The sequence below is a fragment of the Anas acuta genome, chromosome 1 (assembly GCF_963932015.1).
Source record: "Anas acuta chromosome 1, bAnaAcu1.1, whole genome shotgun sequence".
Taxonomy (NCBI): domain Eukaryota; kingdom Metazoa; phylum Chordata; class Aves; order Anseriformes; family Anatidae; genus Anas; species Anas acuta.
This window is the reverse complement of record NC_088979.1, coordinates 160,625,855-160,638,844: the sequence shown is the minus strand read 5'-3', so window position 1 is coordinate 160,638,844 and position 12,990 is coordinate 160,625,855. Positions and strand designations below refer to the sequence as shown.

Below are 12,990 nucleotides of genomic sequence, written 5' to 3'. Positions count from 1 at the left end.
CTAGCCTCTTACTCTGCAGGAGAAACTTTATTTGGTTTAAAAACTTTGACTATCATGAACAAAACAAGCAGAAATTCCTTCTCCCAAATCTCCTCTCCCAGTGCTCAGAAACATCACAGTGAAAGACCAGCTTCTGCTTCACCTATAGAAGCTTTGCTAGCTTGTGGACAGCTACTGCTGAAGAAGGAATCTGCACAATCTGCATTACTCTACCTTAGTACAAATAAATGATAATATTCAGTGAATTGAAATGTTTCACAGTTCTCTCTAAGCCTTAGAAGAAACAATATTTACCAGAATGCTGTTTTTAAAGAAAATAAAGCCATACAGCCAACACAAACTAAGAAGTCAAACTATACCATTAACCTTAGGTTTATCTCAACTGTTTAAAATGAGAATCAGCGGCTCACAGTACTTTGATATGAAACCTTTATCCCAGAACTTCACAACAAACCTCATAAGAACAGGGATGAGATATGGTCGATGCTCCATTTTGACTACTGCGTTCTCCTCAGAAATACTGAAATGGACTATTTCTTCTTTAAAGCTCTTGTCCTCCAGTAGTCTTTCCAAGTTCTCCCTGGGAGTAATAAATATTGTTTGTGGGTAGGTGGGGGCTGTCAAAATAGACACTCACACATACACACACACACAAAACTATCTACCAACTTTCCTATCTATGCTGTAGATAAATTATTAAAGTACCATGTTCCCACCCTTTTGTCAAAAAATACTTAAAAGTCAGCAAGTTTAAGCTAATTATCTAGGCAAGTACCTCCTGGACACATTCTGAAGAGATTATTCAACTACAAACAACAGTTTTATGCTGCTATTTTCACTGGGTGGTTGTAAATCTCCATGACAAAAGACGTCTTTGAAAATGATGCAACAAACTATTGGGTGACAGAATGAAAGTGTTGCCCTTTTCCACTAAAAAACAACAACAACAGGGACACTAACCCACATCTTGGCCATTTTTCCTGTTTTAGGTAGGAAATACATAGCTAGTTAAAATTACAATTTATACCTGTTTCTTCAAACAGTCAAGGCTGTCTCTCTCTCTGAGGCAACTGATTTCAAGTAAACTTTTGCTATGACAGCAAGCTCATTCACTGGTACTAAATTAATGTCAAGGCTTTTACCTGTATGGCAGCAGATGAGGATGCTTGTATGTCATGATACAGTCCAGAGCTATTCTTTGCACATTCTGGTCTTGATGGCACAGTAACTGCAGTTGATAGAAGAAACAAAATGAGGTTCTATGTAGAAGACAAGTGCTTAACAAAAACAGTGAAACTACCCAAAACTTCCAAGCTCAAGCAGGTTTTGGGCTACTTTACCAAAATGGAAACAGAATGTGTGTTGTGATTATAAAGCCACAATGTGAATACGTAACTATCACTCATAAGAAGCAGACATAGCTGCTGGTAGTTCATATATACTTTCCCCTGCACTACCCTCTCCCTCTCTGCCCCCCCCTTCAGGAGGATAGTAATTTTTTTTTTTTCCATAATCATCTTTTGGACCACCATCAGCTTGAGTTTTCAACATCAGTTGTACATCTGCTAAGACAATAAAAAAGCTGGCTACTCAAACCACCCCAAAATGCCTGCCTTTCTTTCCTCTGACAAACATGAAACACTCACTGGACCTGATATGCAAAGTCTCACTGAGATTCACCCTCTCTACAAGATGAATCCTGATAGCCTAGGCACTAAGAAATACAGGTCACTTCCCCATGCTGCACCCTTATCAGCTCTTCAGTCTCCTACCAAACAGCACAGGCTAGAATCATCAAAGGCCACTTTGCCATGACGTCCCTACGCCAGATGGACGCACCAGTGATTATAAATATGCTGTCACAGAACTGAAAAACAGTAAGTGATTAAGTAATCTCTCTCTTTTTTTTTTTTTATTGTTTATTTAATATTGGGCTGTTTTTCACATGCTGCTTTGACCTGCACACATCTGCTCAGTGTTTTCCTACGTCTACAGGCAAGCAAACACGTGGACCAACTGTTCCTACACAAAACTTTGAGCTTGACTGAAATGGATGGTCACCAGGGATTCTCAGGTTTAGGAGCTAATGGGCCTTCCAACTTCCACATCAAGCACCTGATGAAATGCAGAGAACTAGCAAGTTCATACTACTTAATACAGTTCTACAGCCCACTAACCATAACCTCAGAGAAAACAAACTGGGAACAACCAGAGCAAACCCCAATCATCTGAACAAATCCAGAACCAACAAAATACAATAAAATTAATAAAACGCACTCTTTAAGGATCTAAGACTTAGAAATGCTCTTAAGAACCATATTTTTTGACAATTTCTTCAGAGAAATCTTTCAAAAGGGAATCTTATCAAACAGAACATTTTTCAAGAAAAAATTCATTATTTTTTAATGTTATTTCTTATAGACCGGTTTCTTCCCTCCCCTTTCTTAGATTTGTTTTCCTGCTTTCCTTATTCAAAGTTAGAAGAGACAGACATTATCTAGGCTCCGCTCCTTTGCTCTTTAATCCTTGTTTGCTTCTTATTCACTTAATATCTGTTTATCTTTAGTTTCAATTTTGTTGATACTGATAGTGAGTAAATACACTGCGCACAGCCAGTGCACACGCCTATGCCAGGCTAAGGACTTGCAACATCACCCACTAAAACTAAACAAACAAAATAAAGAGAGACACTCAAGAGAGATTTGTATTTCCTCTCCCTTTCTGCAGAAGTACGTTTTTCCATAATGACAGCCATGGCTGCACTTCCCTTCTCCAACTGCCAGACAGGATGAGGATCCTGAATTTTCCACAGTGTGCATCTCAAGTAACAATGGGGAATGCTGAAAGCTGTAGGACTGTAACAATTTTGGAAGAACAGCTGATGCAAAATGATCCACTGTTCACACTGGCCATGCTCTCTACAGATACAACCCTGTATGTGAAGAACAAATCTCTTTGGCGCTTCATCAGGCTTTGGGTCCAAATTCCTCTTCCAGATGATGCTGTGCAAGTGGAATAGACTCTCCTTACAGCCACTACTCCACACTGCCAAAGCCTGCTATCTTTTCTGTTACCAGATCTGTTCACATGAGCCAGTCCTGGCAAACTAAGCCAGCAACAGCCTGCTTGACATACCTAAGGGGGCTTGCTTCAACTAAAGACTGCTAGGAAGCCCTCCAAGCACAGCTTCTTTTCCAGCTACCAGCCATAGCTTCAGAAAATGATACACTTTTGCAGTCACAGGCACTGCAGACAAGAAAGGGAGCATTTATTAACAGTGATTCTAAATGCCAGAAAATAGCATCACCTGGGTATATAATGCATTTAACTTCGGCTCCAGATACAACGCACGAGGATTCGAGAATTTGGAGAAAACTTGTAAGTGAGCTATTAGTTGCCTGTAAAACAAAATAAAGCAATTCTTTTTATTATTATTTTTATTATATTTTTATTATTTTTTAATGCCCGAAAGAAATTATTTTTAGACTAATGTCTGAAAGAAACAATTCCACATTATCACAAACTTATGGGAAACATTTAATAAAATAATAAAAAAGGAAAAAACCAACAGGATCCCAAGTCTACAGGTCTCCATTTCAGAGCCACAGCAGGCTTGATTCTGTTATCTCCTCTAAGCCATTTCTCCCAGGTGTCACTTCACTGTACAGAGAAGGCCATTTCCTCAATAACACCAGCTGGGCTCAGTCTTTGGTGAAAAGGGAATACAAACAGTGAGGATGTGGATTTCTTCTTTCTCCCAGCTCAGCCTGGAACACCAAACAGTTGAATTTACCTCTTTATTTACTTTTCCTTAGCTGCTGCCCATCTTTCTCCTACCAACGCAAAGGGTTGTGTTTAAGCACAGACGGTGCCTGGGCTCCAGGCTGCACAGTTGGGAGTCAGTTCCAAAAGGAGGCTGTATCACCCCAAATCTGCCCCATTTCCACTTTGCAGTAGGGAAGAGAGGTGACCAGGATAAGGAAGGCAGAAGATCTCATCTACCACATGCACGGTGGGGCTGGCAGAGGTGGTCCTCATTCAGCAGCTGCCCATGGTGGCTTACACTCAACTCTCCAGAAATTCAGGTGGTCCATGTCTGGGTTGAGTCAAAGGGAGAGAACGACACCTGCTGGCAGCCCCACACCGAGCACGGGGCAGGCGTGGGTCCTCCTGCTGCCTCAGCTAGACCTGGTGGGCTCCAGCAAACCACCCTCAGCAAGGGCCCCGGGGCACAGCCCCCACCAGAGCTCTCCTCCTGCAGCACAGAGCAAGCAGCACAAACTGCTCACCGCCAGGATGAAGAGAGGTCACTCCAGAACTCATTAACAAGTCTCCAGTTGACTCATTAACAAGTCTCCAGTCTCCTTTTACAGGTTTGTTACTGCTACCAGGAACTGATGTTTCTACTTAAGCACATGGACATTCTGAGATGGAAGTTTTTTAAAAAAAAAAAACCTTGGACCGTCGCTGTATTTTAATTGCTGCTAATTTTACAGATAAAAAGCAGAATCTAAGAACAAAAAGAAACACCTATAAGAAGTCTGGGATTAAATGACAATACAGGTTGTATCTCAAATACTCATGATAGTCCCAACATGTAAGGTGACATTTCAGTTGTCTGTCATTTCAAGCACCATTTCATTTTTTTTCAAAAAAAATAATTAATAATTAAAAAAAATAAAATAAAGGCAAAACACAAAGTTGTGTTAAGTAATTGTAATGACATTTGGCAGAGGTCATCAGGGTAAAGAGGCTCTCATTAAAGAAATCATGGAGAATTTGTACAGACTCAAATTCTCTGTGTGTTCAGTACTGCAAAACAGTAACATTATAATGCCATGTAGCTTCAGTTTAAAACATCAACAAATAAAAATATCAAGGCATAAAAATCTGTGTCCACAAGATGATGACTGGGATCAAGATTTTTAACTGGTAGGTAATGGCAGAATCCCAGCTGCAAACTACCTAACTGATTTTTTAACGTTTGACAATGCACATGGTTTAAAAGACCAACAGATACAAACAGAGAAGCAAGGATAGTGCAGGTACTTCAAAACATCTTCAGAATACAACATAAGTTTTACTTAAGTAACACAAGCCAAGATTGTCAGATGGCAGTTAATGATATAACGATAAATCCTAGGCCAGACCTGCACTAGCAACAGATAACTAAAAATACTTACTTAGCAGCAGCTCTTCTTGTTTTCTTTTTTGGAAGCCCTGCAGTAACTGGTTCTCCTTCTTCCTTTTCTTCCTCCTCTTCCTCCATAGTAACATCGTTTACTTCTTCATTTTCATTAGATAACTCTTTGGCTGCTACTGCACCACTGGTTTTCTTTCTAAGATCCTGAGTTGGAGCCACTAATGAATCTGCTGGGTAATACTCATTTCTGTGTTTAAAAAAAAAAAAAAAAAAAAAAAAGGAAGGAATTAAAAAACATGTTTAAGGGTTTCAGAAACTGAATGATATAGTGTTCTCATATTCTCATTATTAACGATGGTGCTGTATCTTGGGACACTATATGGCTAAAAATTCACAAAGGAGTGCATTTTATTAAGTACAAGCTACTTTGCCTATAAATTGTAGAGATATAAGGCTGTAACCATATACCCTAAAGGAGACTGGAGGTACCTGGTAGAAAGGGAAAAAAAGTAGCAAACTTTTTTTGAGACTTATTTTTTGAATTATGAGAGATCTGCAAAGAGGCTTTGTGGAGGGCAGAGGGTGCACGCCCTACCATAGTGCAGTTTGTTTTTTCCAGGAAGGTGGGAAATTTTTTTTTTTAATTACAGAAAAGGACTGTCAGAAACCCTTCTTGGCCATGAGATCACCCCATGTGCATCATACTATTTGATATGTGCTTGCATGCAAGCACACTTCGACTCTCCCTCCAGGGGCAGGAAATTGAACAGCTCAGAATCAACTATTTGGCAGAGTAACTGCTCTGACAGACAATATAGAGCTCACAATGCAACTGGACAGCCTTCAGCTATTACATAGGAAAATCCATAGAACTAGAGAAAATCATCATTGTATGTAGAAATGTATCAACTACATGTATCAATACATCAACTTGATGTAGATCAACAATGTAGAAATGTATCAACTACAAAAATATCAACTCTGTAGAAAGCACAAAGAAATAAATACATTGGTAACTTGTTCAAACAATCTTTACTGTTTCCAGGAGGAACTGGATCACTCCCTAACAAACATGGTATTTTCCCTACCCTTATATCTTTTGTGATTCCAAATTAAAATGTGTTTTCATTTTAGAAAACAGAAACTTTACTTCCACTGAAACCACCCCCCTAATGCAGTGATGAGGCTGTGACACTGGCAAGGTGATAAACGAGAGACTGTGCAGCAGAAACATGCTGCCAGTTTAATTTCAGCCTGCCTCTCTTGTGACATCTCTAACAGAATTCACATTTCAATTAAAAAGTTATTGTAGTGGGAAACAGACAGCATATTAGTTACGTATTTAAGAAATTAAGTCAGTCTGTGAAGAGCTAGCCATTGACTATGCTCAACAACACCAGAAACAATTGAAAGCCATGTGTCCTCTCAAATTAAAAATAAAGCTAACTTACCTAATGAATCTCAACAGAAGCGGGGAGAGCTCCCTTGACCGAGGCTCCACCCTGTCTGGAAACTTGTCCAGTGCTTTCCACAGTAGAAAACGGAAGTTTGTATGGTCCAACCGCTCACTGCAGTCTGTTCTAGTCCTCAGCTGCTCCAGAAAAACAGTGCCCACCCCTCCTTCTGGCATCTTCTCGCTTTCCGTTTCAGCAATGCTTTCCTCCTGTTCATCTAGTTCATTTTGCAGCTCCATTTCTATAGAACCGATGATAGGAAGTTAAGTATCTTTAGGCTACTTCACAACTGTCAGTAAGTAGCAACAGATCAGCTCCCCATCATGAAAGTAGTACTCCTGACGGCAAGTACCTGTTCAGACAACTGTATTTAACACTGACCTGAAAGACCCGTATTGTTCAGAAAGTAATCTAGGATGTCTTACAGACTTAATTGAGCTCAGTTCTCTTGAATAACAGAGGAGTCAACAAATGGCCACATACTCACATCTCTGTTGTGAGATTGCGACACAGATTCCATACGCTCATGGATAAATCTCAAATGTAAACAGAATACACCCAAGAAAAACACAGCGTTTGAAGGAATTCCACTGAATCTACGGAGCAGAACAATGGTCTTTCTTATTATAAAGATTTCTTTATTGTTCCTTGTTAGTCTGGGAAAAGCCAGCTGTAAGTAGATATGATGCTGATGCATGGCTTTCCACAACCTGCAACTCCCTCCTGTAATACAGGGGCCATTTCTGTCTGCTTCTTGGTGTTTAGTACAAAAGGAGACACAGTTCTCTCTCAAGCCTCTCCATTCCTGTCCTGGACATGACACTGGAAGTTCAACAGCTCTAGTTCAGAATTCTTCCATCACACATAAATTTGGGGCACATAAAAAAACATAATCACATGTCATTCACAATTAGCTTGGTTACTGTCAAAACACCATGCAGGAGCTATGACTTACCAGCATAGACAGCAGCCCTCTCCAAATGTTCATAAAAGACCTTCCAGAACTGTTTATTCTCCATTTCCTTCGCATGAGAACTAACAAAACATAAGAGCATTAAATTAAAAGAAAAAAAAAAAAGCCGTATGTCAAGGGAAGTTAATAACTAATAAAATCAGAGGCTTTGATTACTGCTTTATTGTGGTTGTCCAAAGACAGGACATCTGCAGGATACAGCTGTAGCACTTCCTTGCCTTCATTCATAGGTCCCTAATGTCAACTGTTATTAAAATAATCTGGTTGTATCCCATAACTTCAAACGAACTCAAGTTGAGTAAAACTGTTCTTGAGCTTTCCACTGACTTCTGTACAGTAATATCATATAAAACAACTAAAGGAAGAATTAGCATGGACATATCTTTTGAAGAGCCAATTTATTTATTTATTCTTATTAATTCAATAGTTTGATGGTGAAAATCCTATCCTTTCTAATCATACACCAAAGAAAAAAAAAACACAAGGAGATAAAGTCATGCTAAAAGCAGAGATGCTGACTTCACTATTCAGCTCAGCTGTCATCATGGTAAGTCTTCCCTACTCAATGTTATTAAGGTTTAGAGGTTTTTCAGTAAGGACAGAGAAGTCAGAGATGGGGAAACTGAAATGCACTTGAGCATTTGTGAAACACTAATCAAATACCTTGGACTCAAATTCCAATTCTGTTTAACTATATCTGTTGCAAGTTCCCTTTAATAGTGAGATAAATCAGAAATTAAGTTAAAATGTAAAAGTCTGTGTGGGCTGTAATTCATTTGAAAGAGAAAATCCATTTGGAAAGATTTCACACAAAGACTCTCTAGCATAGATCTCTCCAAATCAGACATTTTTACCTCAGCTTTTCTTCACAAATCATCAGAGAATATCCTGAGTTGGAAAGGACCTACAAGGATCACTGAGCCCACCTCCTGGCTACACATAGGACCACCCAAAAATCAAACAGTATGTCTGAGAGTGTTGTCTGAAAGAACTCCATCAGGTTTGGTGCCTTGGCCTTTTCCCTGGGGAGCCTGTCCCAGTGCCTGACCCCCGCCGCGTGCAGAACCTTTCCCTAACCCCCAGCCTGACCCTCCCCTGTCCCAGCTCCATGCCGTTCCCTCGGGTCCTGTCGCTGTCCCCAGAGAGCAGAGCTCAGTGCCTGCCCCTCCGCTCCCCTCGTGAGGGAGCTGCAGGCCGCCATGAGGCCTCCCCTCAGCCTTCAATGGAAGACAGCCACAGATTGCAATACCCAACTGCACATACTCACGTTATGAGTTCAATTACAGGATCCCAGAGAGGACTGAAGTTAATATAAAGCATTCCCAGTAAATACCGAAGAGGCACCTAGAATGGCATACAAAACCACCTTGTTAAGATGTTAAAAAGTTGAGATGTTAAAAACAACAGTTAAAGACCAACCAACCACCTCTAACCTTTCTTCTCAGAGGAAACTTTGATCAGAGAAATTCTCAGAAGTACTACCCATAATGAAGCGAAGTCACACACACCATCATTTTTTGTCTCATCGTTTCATAAGGAAATTTGTAGACTCCGTTAACTCTACACTGCATTGAGATCTATCCCCTGTATCTACATAGGAAGAATGTGCAAAAACCAGTTCTGCACAGCAATCTGACGTACAGTTGAACTGACCTACAACCCTTCCTCACAAGAGCTTACAAGTCAAGGTAAAAAAAAAAAGATGAAGGTACTCTAACAGACATAAAAATAATAAATTTAAAAAAAAACACAATCAAAACTTCCCACCAAATCCATGAACAACTAGGCAGTAGAACTGTGACCCTTCCAGCATCTAGCAAGTAACATCCCCAAGGAGGATCAGCTCAGCCATGGAGGAGATGCAACAGACCCAGTTAGACAAGATTTTCTTCCTCTAGAAAGATCCAGAAGCTAAGCTCTCCAATGTACCAATGTTGAACCATGTTGAGGGAATGGCAAAGTCAGAATTTTAAATTTGCTCACAATTCACTTCTTTGCATGATATCAAAAACTGATTAAACTGGCTGTGGGACATTTATCTAGATACCACCATTGTTTTACTAAATATTGAAGCAAACATTAGTTCCACGGGTAATGGGAGATGAACTCTTATTAAAAACTCTGCAATCGATATGATGGAATAAGAACAATCTCTTGGAATATGGGAATGTGACAGCTTCCTGTTGACAAGGACTCACCTCCTGCAAAGGTCCACTTGGTATTGTAGACTGCACTATATCACATCTTAGTTTCCTCAAATGGAGAAGTTTCTCTCTGTAATCATTCACTGTTGCTGGCACGAGCTCTGCTTGGAGCAATATGGCAAATACTGACTGGAGCTCTCCCGTGCCATCACTCTGAACAAATAAGTTACAAACATTTTGTTAGAGTATCCTTTCTCACTGAAAGCTATTTCAACAAACTACAGTCTGAGCCTTTTTTAACTGGAGAACAAAGTCAAGGGGGTTGCTCTGCTTACCACCACCACTTAGGTATCAGAACTCACACATGTGAAAACATTAGCGAGCAGTGGGTAAAAACACGTAACACTGGAACGTGAAAGCACAAAATCAGAGGACAGCCTTTGGCAGAAAAATGCTTTGTTTCTGCAAAGCAGGAACCAGTTCACAGTCATCAAAACCAGACTGATTTGAAATGTTAAGTGAGAAGTTTCAGCCCTACCTCAATCACTGTAGAAGGTGGATTCTCAAAATGGTTTAGAATTCGGACAGTCAATAGTCGGACCTGTAAAAAGTGGGAACATACGGCAGAAACACGTTGGAGAATGCAGGTTACATATGCAGACACATACACAACTACAGAGAGGTTAATGTCTTGCACAGGAGGCTGATTTCACTAGGTTCCTCCAAGGGTTGAGAAACAGATGAGCTCCTTTAGTCTAGCAGGAAATTCAGAATGAATACATTAGGCTCTTGCTCCAAGTCACTTCTAGGGAAGAGGTAAGTGTCCCTGGGCTAAAAGTTAACCTCTGTAAACTCATGCCCCACGGCAGCCTCTTGGAAATGGACACAGCCTTAAACAGATGCTACAGAAGTAATTGCTTTACAGTCTCACGTTTCTTCTTTCAGCCTCAGTCTACTCAAATTAAATTCTAAAATCCAAATAATCTTGCACATGCTCAAAACAAATTACCTTAGAAATACCAGTGGAGATATTAGGCTGCAACTTCTCAAACAACTCCATTAGGTTCCCTTGGGAAAGGGGCTCCTGGCAACCACACAATGACAGTCTTGTGTAATACAGATCAGCCAACAGCAACGCAGAGGGGTCTGATGGAAAAGCACTTAACCAAGAGAGTGTTTTATTAGCATACAGAGAGTATTGCAACAATACAGTCATTTGAAAACAAGGCAGTAGCGACAGTAACAGTATTATGGGAAAAATCCACAACTTCATACTCTACTGGCACCACCGGGCCTATCAAGCTGGGGCTAACCAGTTGGACACACACACAGACAGCCACTGAAAACAGATCTGCATAGGTCTGCACGTGCAGCTGCTGCTGCCAAGGTGACCACTTAGTAATCAACTTCATTGGAAAAATAATCCAGGTTTAGGTGGGACACCAATTCTACCATTAGCAGGAATCTTGCCTCCCCACAGGGAAATCTCCTTCTGCTACCCAACAACTCTCACTCCAAGTGGGATTCCCACCCCCAGCCCAAAGCTGGCAGAAAAGCACTAGACTGAAGCTCCCTGCCAAGACATCCTGCTTGATCTGGGCAAGCTGCCTTATCTCCATCACACCTCAGACATGGGCACCATGTTTTCCTAACTGAACAGGATGTTTTGAAGCTCAAGCTACAAAAGACTTGGAGCTGCTCCATCACAATAGTGACGGAAGAGGACAAGTTCAACAGCATTTGCTGGAGAGAGATCAACAATCTCTCTTGGTCCCTCCAGCCAGTCAGTTAACATGTGCTAATTTTAAGCAGAAAGGAGTTGTAGTAAATAGAACTGAGCATACAAAATCTAATCCAATTGCAGAGCAAGCACACACATGAATATGTAAGGACACAAGGGAATCCCAACACTGCCAACAGACTGTCAAATCCCAGCCTTCTGACACAACTCAGATTGCACTGTTACTCTCCCTTTTATTATTATAATGTAACACACAGTTGTAGTGCTCTACATTTGCAGTGTAGTGTAAAACACAAATGTAGTGCTCTATATATTTGTGCTTACTTAGAAAGCAACATATTTGGCACACTGCTCTTCAGCTGGCTAAGAAAGCTTCAGTTTGCAGAGAAAACACCACTGAACTGGCATACTATTTCTTTGGTTTTCTAAACAAGCAATGGCTACAACATTGCTACCATACGTAACCACAATACTGAAGCCAAATGTTGGTACAGGAGAACATGCGATCAACAAGAAGACATTTAACGTGCCACTACGTAAAGGGCAAGTCAGCTCTTTGCCATACTAAGGAAAATCACTGAGGACCACATAACAGGCAGAGTTTACTTACGTCACCAAGTTCTTGACACGCTCCACAGGTAACAAATGGAGTATTTCAGAAGACTCTGCCAAACTGAGAAGAGTACTTACAGCTTGGCAGGCCACAAACAGGCTTCCTGGAGCAAAGAGAACAAGAACAACCTGTATATTTACCCAGGTTTCACTGACTTGTGTTTGCATGGTGCTTGACCATCTTGAAATGGCTAGTCACAGAAATGAGTAACATGTGGATCTCAGAACTGCTATGTGTATTTTCTAACCGTTATCATAACCCATAAAGGAAATGCTTCTCTGGCTATCAAAGTAAATGTTTACTCCAGCAAGCCAGCATTGAAAGCTATAAGCATCTCCCAGCTTGCATTTGCCTCCATCAGACCCACATACACAGGAAGCAGAGGTCTGGAGCTAAGCACTGTTGTAGGAGTCTCAGACAGCTTTATGCTACAAATGGCTGTAGTGGGCTTATGTGGCAAGGTTTTGGTAGCTGTGGGACTGCAGGAGTGGCCTTTGTGAGCAGAGCCCAGAAGCTGCACCTTGTCAGATAAAAGCCAGCTCCAGTTGGCTCCAAAAAGGACACAATGCTGGTTGGGCCTCTGGGAGAGCAGACTTAAGAAAGGGAAAAACACACGCACCAGCAGCTGAAAGGAATGAGAAAATGCGAGAGAGAACCAGCCCTGCAACCCCCAGGGTCAGTGCAGCAGGAGGGCAGGAGGTGCTCCAGTACCAGCAGCAGTTCCCCTATGGCCCGTGGAGAGGCCCCTGGAGGAGCAGGCTGTCCCCCTGCAGCCCATGGGTCCCACATGGAGCAGATCTCCACGCTGCAGCCCGTGGAGGAGCCCCCAGTGGAGCAGGTGGATGTGGCCTGGAGGAGGCTGCAGCCCATGGAGAGCCCCCGCAGGAGAAGGCCCCAGGCCAGAGCTGCAGCCCGTGGAGAG

General features: G+C 41.4%; 1 protein-coding gene across 1 annotated transcript in view; it reads right to left on the bottom strand.

Annotated features, from left to right (window-relative positions):
* Positions 1 to 12,990, bottom strand: part of UTP20 (UTP20 small subunit processome component) — a 64,277-nt gene that overhangs the window by 34,782 nt on the left and 16,505 nt on the right. The window contains exons 15-25 of the mRNA XM_068668874.1: positions 12,066 to 12,171; positions 10,724 to 10,874; positions 10,253 to 10,315; positions 9,769 to 9,927; positions 8,838 to 8,914; positions 7,553 to 7,632; positions 6,595 to 6,838; positions 5,184 to 5,390; positions 3,308 to 3,398; positions 1,143 to 1,228; positions 455 to 580 (exon numbers count right to left, since the gene is read on the bottom strand). Coding sequence (XP_068524975.1) covers positions 455 to 580; positions 1,143 to 1,228; positions 3,308 to 3,398; positions 5,184 to 5,390; positions 6,595 to 6,838; positions 7,553 to 7,632; positions 8,838 to 8,914; positions 9,769 to 9,927; positions 10,253 to 10,315; positions 10,724 to 10,874; positions 12,066 to 12,171 — 1,390 coding nt within the window. The remainder of the gene's footprint in view (positions 1 to 454; positions 581 to 1,142; positions 1,229 to 3,307; positions 3,399 to 5,183; positions 5,391 to 6,594; positions 6,839 to 7,552; positions 7,633 to 8,837; positions 8,915 to 9,768; positions 9,928 to 10,252; positions 10,316 to 10,723; positions 10,875 to 12,065; positions 12,172 to 12,990) is intronic.